Genomic DNA, 8,713 nt, shown 5'->3' on the forward strand with positions numbered 1-8,713 from the left:
CAGGGATAGCTTTTGTCTGTTTTTTTTTTTTTTTTTTTTTTGCCTGAACATTTATGTTTTATAAAAAAAAAATTAACACTCTTAAAATCTTATATAATTAAGCCAATTCTTGAGTGAATTGTTAAATTTTTGAAGTACCATATATGCCCTCACATAATATCTTATATAATTAAGCCAATTTTTGAGTGAATGGTTAAATTTTTGAAATACCATATATGCCCTCACATAATATAAATATTAATAAATAAATTATTTCTATATGAGGATAAGACAGTCAATAGAGTATATCATATTTGAAAAAACTGCAATACCTCTTATAAAAAAAGAAGAAACTTCCTCAAAATTTGTTGCAACATTAATGAAAAAAATAAAAAATAAAAACCAATTGACATGTTAAAGGGCTAGTCATAATAAAACGAATTTCATTAATAGTTCAATTTCAAATTTTAATTGAATTTAGGGTAGCTCGAATTTCACATAACTTTGAGTCCTTGATCTCATTTTCAGATAAGGAAAAAAAGAAAGAAAAAAAATTACTGGGGTAATGTTTGTAATAGAATTCTTCTCCAAGAAGTATATAGTAAATTAACAAAATGACCCCAAAATTAGGGATTTATTAGTAATTGGCCCTGATTTACTTGCACCCGCCGAATGTAACCAACTGGACCAAAACCTTGTCCTCCACATAACAATCACCATCCTTCACATTTAGACCACCATTCCAAATTCGCCGGGGCACGTGACTCGCCGTCACCGTCGCTGCAACCCCCCCCCCCCCTCTTCCCCGGATCTCCGATCACGTGACCTTCCCCTCCTCCGGTTCATGACCGGAGCTAGCTTCTCCAGTCGATCTACAGCTTTTTAAGTCCGAATCTGAATCACAGCTTTCCGCCCATGGCGACGAGGAATCGGACTTTGCTTTACAGAAAGTACCGGGATGCGTTGAAGACCGTCCGCTCTCCGGTCGGCTCCTCCGCCTCGGCGTCCACCAGCTCCGGCGCCGGAGGTCCCGTCATCGAATTGTCTTCGCTTATGCATAAGAATCGATCCTATGCTCCGCTCAGTACTGAAGATCCCGGTAATTCAAGGTCTCTTTCTCTATCTCTATCTCTGTATTTGAATTAATCAAGTTGAATTGAAGTTTAGGGATTTTGAATTGCAAGTGTGGAATGCGTGGTTTACTTGAACTGAATGCACATTAGGTGACATTGAATTAGAGCATTTAGATAGGAATTGAAGGCTGGATTGTTAGATCAGAGTTCTTAACATTTCGGCATTGGTTGTTTGAATGTTCAAGGAATAATCTTTACGGTACTAATGAAGTTAGAAGTGATTTGTAACGACAGACTTTAGGATTGGATGAGTTGACGTTTACGGAGATCATTTGTTGGAAATTATCGTTGTGATTTGAGTTGGTTTCAACAAGTTAGCAATATGAGCTGTTGAAATGGCTTAGGATCCTGCTTTTCTGTGAAGTCTATGGAAAGCCTTATAATTTATTTTGAATGAGGAGTGATATGTCGATAGTTCTGAGAGTGGGGAACATTACCCTTTTTATTCCCCCTAAATTCTGTGCACATAATAGCAATCAGTGGGTGCAAGTATGCAATTTTTGTGTTTTGGTTGTAGATGTGTGATGGTGTGTTTTATTTCTTTTGGCTGCAGCAGGGGTGCAATTACTGTTGGTCTACCGCCAGCATGGGTGGATGTATCTGAAGAAATAGCAGTAAATGTGCAGCGGGCACGGGTAAAAATGGCTGAGCTGTCCAAGGCTCATGCAAAGGCTTTAATGCCATCTTTTGGAGATGGTAAAGAAGATCAACGCTTGATTGAGAGTCTTACACAAGAGATTACTGGATTAATAACGAAATCTCAGAAGAGACTACAAAGACTTGCTGCAGCTGGGCCTTCAGAAGATTCAAATGTTAGAAAGAACGTGCAGGTATGACTCAATAACCATTAGATACTTTTGGCATTACAAAATGTTAGCTCTATTGCACAACAACGCTTGTTTTTCCTTAGCTTTCTGTCTTTGATTCTTGATTTTTCTCTCCTCTTGTTGCTGGACATGATTCCATGTTTTTTAACATGAGTGCATACAAGCCACAATTTAGATTATCACTGATTCCTTGTACTTCTAAATCCTCATCGCTAACTGATGGTTTCTGGAAATGGGAATACGGGCATCTCTTCTTTCTTCTTCACTTTGTTGGCGGTGGTGAGAAAATAGCCAGGCTGGCATCTGGCAGATTTTACTTGAACACCTTCGCCAATATTGAGGAGAAAGAAATGAATGATCATTAGGAAACTGGTTGTAGAATTTCTTAAGATGGGTTTATTCCAGGGTTTTGCATTCTGGCCTTTGATATAAATGAACTTATCTCAAAGAATAGTGCTATTGTCTGTTTGTTTGTTTTGCAGGTATCTCTTGCTACGGACCTTCAGAGCCTCTCTAATGAGCTTCGTAAGAAACAATCAAATTATTTGAAACGCCTCAAACAGCAAAAAGAGGTTTGTGAAGAAATTTTACCTTTTTGACCATTCAAGTTTGTATATAGTTAATCTGGCTTCATATGTCATATGTTATATTGCCATATTCTTTTGGCACTTTGCATAAGGTTTATTCATTTAGTACATGAGGAGGTCTACTTCACTGGGTATTGATCACTCATTAACTGTTGGTGTATGTAGGGTCAAGATGGGGACGACCTTGAGATGAACCTAAATGGAAGTAGATCAAGAATGGATGGTGATGATTTGGATGAAATAGTATGGTTTCTCTCATTTTTAATTATTTAAGCTCTTGTCAATCATGAATAGTATGAAGAACCAAGTATCTAATTGGAATCCTTAAAAATAAAAAATAAAAAAAATAAAAAGAGAGAGAAGAAGAAGAAGCATGTATCTGGAAATCAATTTTTTAATACTTTCTTTAACACTTTAACCTTGGTTGAATGGTTTTTGATAATAAGTAAAAATGCTCTCAGATGTTTCATGAGCGTGAGACGGCCCAGATTAAGAAACATGAAGCATTCACAGCAGAAAGGGAAAGAGAGATTCATCAGGCAAGTGAATGTTATTTGTACATGGAACGTTGTTATTGCACTGTGCTTGATCCTGCCTTTTTTTTCACTACTAACTAATACCTTTCCCCTTTCCAACAGGTTGTGGAATCTGTGAATGAGCTTGCCCAGATTATGAAGGATCTGTCAGTTCTAGTGATAGACCAGGTTAACACCAATCTCTTGTCAGCACTTGAAATTCAAGGAATATTCAGTCTCTTACTAAATATCTTTCTTCAAACAGGGAACTATTGTTGATAGGATAGACTACAACATACAGAATGTTGCAAGTACAGTTGAGGATGGCCTCAAGCAATTGCAAAAGGTCACCACCTTCTCCATCTTTTGTCGATCATTGTACTTCAGCTGTAAGTTGTTTAAGCATCTTTGTCGTTGTGTTTGACCTAATGGAAATATGGGTTTACAGGCCGAGAGAACACAGAAACAAGGAGGAATGGTGATGTGCGCTACAGTACTTGTAATCATGTGCGCTGTCATGTTGGTGCTCCTAGTCCTCAAGGAGATACTTTTTTGATCTGACAGGATAGTCGGTTCCAGATTTTGGTTACATTCTGATTGTCATAACCCTTCCTTGAGAGGCTTCAACACGAGAAGAGATACTCTCCCTAGCAGAAGACGAGGAGTTTTGGCGTGCCATAGGTAGATATACTTCATAAAAGTGATTATTTTGTTGTATCCTCCATATTTCTGGGTATTATTGAACAGAGGGAGGGGGGAGGGTAGCGATTGGTTGGGGAATGAATGCCCTGGAAATTGTATAGAGCACATATTGTATGTTGTTACTTGAGGAAGGGTGTTTGCCAATCGATCTATGTTGATTCTTTTGACTTCATTTGTCCGGGATTTTGGTGCTTTCCTTCCCCAGCACCATACGAGTAAGATGAGGGGCTTTTATTTGTTTCATAGTTACTTTACTGTTTCAAATAAAACTTCAATACATCAATTTGTGGCCCCCAACTTCCTCAACATTATGTGATGCGGCTCATCTAATGTGCAATTGTGCTTACAGCATCAGCTGCTAGAGAGTAGCTATGGAAATTATTGTAGGCCTGCTAATCAAGTTTCAGGAATTTAAACCTCCAACTTCATAGTTGTGGAAATTGCATGATTATCCAACTAACGTACCGCTGCATAGAACTGATCTTCATTGTTTTAGATGTGTTTAGGCATCGTATAAATTTTCCTAATCAAACATGTTTGAGAACCAAAAAAAATTGATATTGAAAAGGATAGAAAAAGTTGGCCAAATATCTATTTTTATTTTCAAATCGCAGCAAAATCAATCTTTTCGATTTCGAATTTTTGAGTTGGTTTGAGTTACTAAATTACAGAAACAAGCGTCCATACACAGATTCTGGCTGCAGTCCTTTATTATTCTGTCATTGTAAATCCCATCCAACACAGGCGTACACCAGATAATATGATGATTGAATAAATGACTGTATCTATAAGAATGTATTACAATTACAATGGTAAAACATTTTTCTTTTTCAACCCTATCCTAACTGGAGTCATTGACATCCTCAAAGAATCTTGAATTCTAATCTCAAACTCTTCAAGAGGCATCCCATATTATTCTGCCACTAGATCGTTTGATAATAGGTTGCAAAGAAAATATGTTAGTACCAAGCAGGGGCGTATCTACCCAGAACTCTTCTTCTTCTTTGGATTGTCGAGGTCCGAGAGTAAGAAGGATTGTTCAACGACGACGTTGGCTAGTGTCTGTTTCAGAAGATAAGTTAATACGGGAAACACTTTTGACAACACCACCACATCTGACATGGCTCTGTGAGCTGAACCAACCAATGGGATCCCAAGGTGAGCACGAAGGTCTTGCAATTTTAATGATTTTGAAGAAGCTTCTGATCCTGCACAGAGTAAACATGAAGGCTTTAGTATCCCATTGACAACAAATATATGCCAAGCATGAGTGTACGTGCACACACCCACAAACAGACCTGTAGACTTCATTGCTTTCCGTGCCATAATAAGGCTGTCTGCAAACAGCCAGTTTGAAGGAAACTCTACGCCGCAACGACAGAATTCACTACGGAGAAAGGGCACATCAAAACTACGACCATTGTGAGCAACCAACATTACATAACCACCCGGCTTTTGACGGCTTTTGATATAGCTGAGTAAGATTGGTATAAGTTCCTTCATCCTGCATGATTTTCACAGCAGGAAATCCGTAAGTAGGCTTCTCTGCAATTGGTGGCAAGCAATATCAATGCTAGTTACATTAGTGCACAGCTTCTCAGATTGATTGGGCAAAACAGATCCACTGGCAAACAGATAATGCTTTGTGCATAGTAAAGTTAGCTCTACCATGGCTGTAATATATAGAAACGTGATATGCACGGCCTTGGAGGATCCCAGCCATCCAGTTGAGTACAGGTGATTCCACATGGGGAGAGACACCCATGGATGGCTGGGATTGGACCACTGCCACAATAGCATCCCGCCACCCCTCTTTCAAGGGCTGCTACCTCCTGAGTTTACTCAAGAGCATATCTGATGTTCTTTACAGTAAAAGTTAAAATGATGCAAGGGCTTGTTCTTACTACAGAACCAAATAAGTACTTGGTTTATGTGCGCGCACAATGTGCAGACCAAGAAACTCCATTGATCTTTTCACCTACTGGTTATAGTCTTCTTGCTCAGCTATCACAGACCTAGCCTATGGTTATAGTCAAAAATGCACATTGATCACATTATATGTAACTTTTGGATAATCAATTCTCAAGCAGCAGACAACCGAGGACCCATGTTTCCAATTAAAAGAAAACTCATTTTAACAATTAGACCTCAAATGGAAGGCTTCAGATACTCTTGAACAGATCACTATACTAGAGGGGGGAAAATCTTGGACAATAAAAAACGCTGTCAGGAAACATTACCTTGGAACACCAGGTTTGTTGACCATATCTGTTGAAATTCCATGAATTTTGGTTGTATTCCATGGAACATCACGTTCAGGGTTTATCAGTGTCTGGAAAGTACTGTTTTGACCTCCTTGAAGATCTTGAAGTGCAATCTCTATGATTCGATCATCTGTTCTACTAAACCCAGTAGTCTCAATATCAAATACGATAACTGTCACTAGATTGGCTAAATCTTCATTCTCAGCTATCAATTCTCGAATGTCCTGGTGTTGAATCTTTTCATATTGACTTGCATCAATTTTACTTATATTTAATGTAGCACTTGTTGAAACTGTTACATCCAACAATTCCTGCCTAATCTTGCTGGGATTGCTGTGTTGGGCAGTTTTGCTTCTTCCTTCTGTATTTGTTGTTAGAGGCCTTCTAGTCCATTTCCTACTGTTTCCTCCATCAAGCGCATAAATTTTGAAACTATGCAGCTTAGAACTAGAACTGTATCCACAAGTCCTAATCGAACTGTGGAAGTTGTCACCCCAAAATTGAGCTAAGTTATAAAGTCCACATCTGGGAACTCTTGATAAAGAAAAGGTTCTCATCTGGACTCAATAATCATCAAAGGAAAGTTCACAACCTAATAAAGAGCAATATGCCTTGACCTGAAAACAAAGACGCAAAAGAAGTATATGCTTAAAAAATAATGACAATAAGCATCCGATTACTACCTCAATAACCAGAAAAGCATATTAAAATAGCATGACTCAACCAAGGATAAGTGGATACTAATCCATTTTAAAGTATGGATCTTTATATCAGACCTTGCATGGTTTATCAAATCAAATGCAAAGTACAGCAGGGATATAACATGAACAAAAATATGGTAGTGGCTCTATAAAGTTCACCCCACTCGCATCACGAAAAGTTTCCACCATGGAATCTAAACTGATTCCAGTTTTACCTCAAATAACCAATAAGTGGATTTTAATTTGGATATTCATAACAAAATTTGAATGCCAATTACGGTAGCTACATCACACACACACAAAAATTCCCTTTTATTCTGGAAACCAACGGCTCACTCTTTTGAATTGTACGGACTGATACATGATCAAAGATTCAAACTTTCAAACCTTCTTAACTCTATTCTCATCAAATTTCCGTTACAGGAATATCCAAGTTCATTAATCTTATACAAAACCAACCGAGCTGTAAAATCCAATGTCATTCACATAAACTCCAAACGAAGCAAGCAAAAGGATAAAGCAAAGGTAGGACCTTTAAGCTCAATAACAACAACTCAGATTATAATCAAAGCAAAACAGAAGAACCCATTTCAGCAAACAAAGGAAGCTAATAGAAACCCATTAACATGTAGCTGAAAGCAATAATACTACATACTCGCATCAAAATCAATGCCTAGAACAACAGCAAACAACAACATTGCTACTTCAACATTCGTTGATTGAGAAAAGAGAAGAGTATCAATAACACAAACAAAAGCAACAAAAAGAGAGAGACTTGCCTGCCAAATTCAACTACTGGAATTGGAAAACGGAGCCCATTTGCAGAAATGTCAAAGATGAAGTGTTTAATTTATAGAGAGAGTGAGAGAGAGAGAGAGAATGGAAAATGAGTCGTGTGGAGTTGAGAGTGGTAAGGAATTGATGGTTATAGGAAGAGAGGGAAGTTCTCACAAGCTTGCGGATCGCGTGCTCGATCCGGTTTTGGCTCCCTTCTTTCTCTACTTGCACTATATCCTTTTCTTTTTAACAGGGCAAACAAACGCCCACCTTACTGCACCCACGATTTTTTGAACCAATTTTAATTATTATTATTTTATCTGAAAAATCTTAGGGGATATCATTGAAATTCCTATTATTTCCACCAATATCAAATAAAGAAAAAGAGGGCTATGTTTGTGCTTTAGCTTCTACACTTGATTTTTCTTATTTCATAACAGTGTTCATGTCTATGCCAAGATGTTATATGTTGTCCTTACTCCATAGTTTTGAAACTTTTATAAGAAAAATTAAAAGATTAAATTTGTTCAGAACAATGATTTTCTACTCAAAAATTAAAATTATGGATTATAGCACACAGTTCTTCGACAAAAATTGCACATTTGATTTTCTAACCAATTTTTTTCACTTCTAAATCATGATTTAAAGTAATTTTGCAACTAACGGAACTCAAAAATCTCAACCTAAATTTTTTGTATGATTTTCCAAAGTTGAAATTTTTTAGGTTGATCACTTGGAGCAGCTCTTAAAACTTATGTTTTACCAACAGTGAAATTATGGTAAAAGAGAATTTCAATGAAAAAGGATCTTGATAAAGTTTGACATACTTTGATATGTCACAGCAATGCCACGACTGCCAAATCATGTCTAAACTTTTATTTATTAAAATTTTCCCATGCTATAATCTTACAATTGGTAGAACATATCATTTTTTTTTTTTTTTTTACAATTTTTCATATAATTTACTTTGAAAAAAAAAATAATGATAAATATTTGATACTTATTTTGGTGGTGGAACATGGCATGGTTCAAGTCAATAGTGGTATCTTAATTCACATGGAAGCATATGATGATGCAGTATACCTTGCTTGAGATTGTAGGGCAAGCAACCGAGATTAACCCAAGTAGTGGTACAACTAAAGCAATGTCTAGCAAGTTACAACTCTTTTCTCTCTAGTTAAATATTTACATGTTATTGTTTTTCTCCGATATTTTTTTATTTTTTAAT

At 37.0% G+C, this 8,713-nt stretch overlaps 2 protein-coding genes across 3 annotated transcripts; one reads left to right on the top strand and one right to left on the bottom strand.

Annotated features, from left to right (window-relative positions):
* Positions 1-662: 662 nt before the first annotated feature.
* On the top strand, positions 663-3,992 carry LOC133720743 (syntaxin-43). 2 transcript variants are annotated; one of them, XM_062147205.1, is made up of 8 exons: positions 663-1,088; positions 1,669-1,942; positions 2,422-2,511; positions 2,692-2,769; positions 2,988-3,065; positions 3,165-3,230; positions 3,307-3,387; positions 3,490-3,992. In XM_062147205.1, exons 1-8 carry the CDS (start codon positions 895-897, stop codon positions 3,595-3,597), a joined length of 969 nt encoding a protein of 322 aa, XP_062003189.1. In that variant the 5' UTR covers positions 663-894; the 3' UTR covers positions 3,598-3,992. The 2 variants fall into 2 exon arrangements, with proteins under 2 accessions (XP_062003189.1, XP_062003188.1); XM_062147204.1 differs by having other exon boundaries at positions 664-1,088; positions 1,666-1,942.
* A 512-nt stretch (positions 3,993-4,504) lies between these two features.
* LOC133722319 (exonuclease DPD1, chloroplastic/mitochondrial) lies at positions 4,505-7,721 on the bottom strand. The gene is made up of 4 exons (XM_062149199.1): positions 7,488-7,721; positions 5,984-6,624; positions 5,042-5,247; positions 4,505-4,951 (listed from the first exon to the last, which is right to left on the bottom strand). The coding sequence occupies exons 2-4, from the start codon at positions 6,562-6,564 to the stop codon at positions 4,725-4,727; spliced, it is 1,014 nt and encodes a 337-aa protein (XP_062005183.1). The 5' UTR covers positions 6,565-6,624; positions 7,488-7,721; the 3' UTR covers positions 4,505-4,724.
* Positions 7,722-8,713: the final 992 nt, after the last annotated feature.

This window comes from Rosa rugosa, chromosome 7 (assembly GCF_958449725.1).
Source record: "Rosa rugosa chromosome 7, drRosRugo1.1, whole genome shotgun sequence".
NCBI lineage: Eukaryota > Viridiplantae > Streptophyta > Magnoliopsida > Rosales > Rosaceae > Rosa > Rosa rugosa.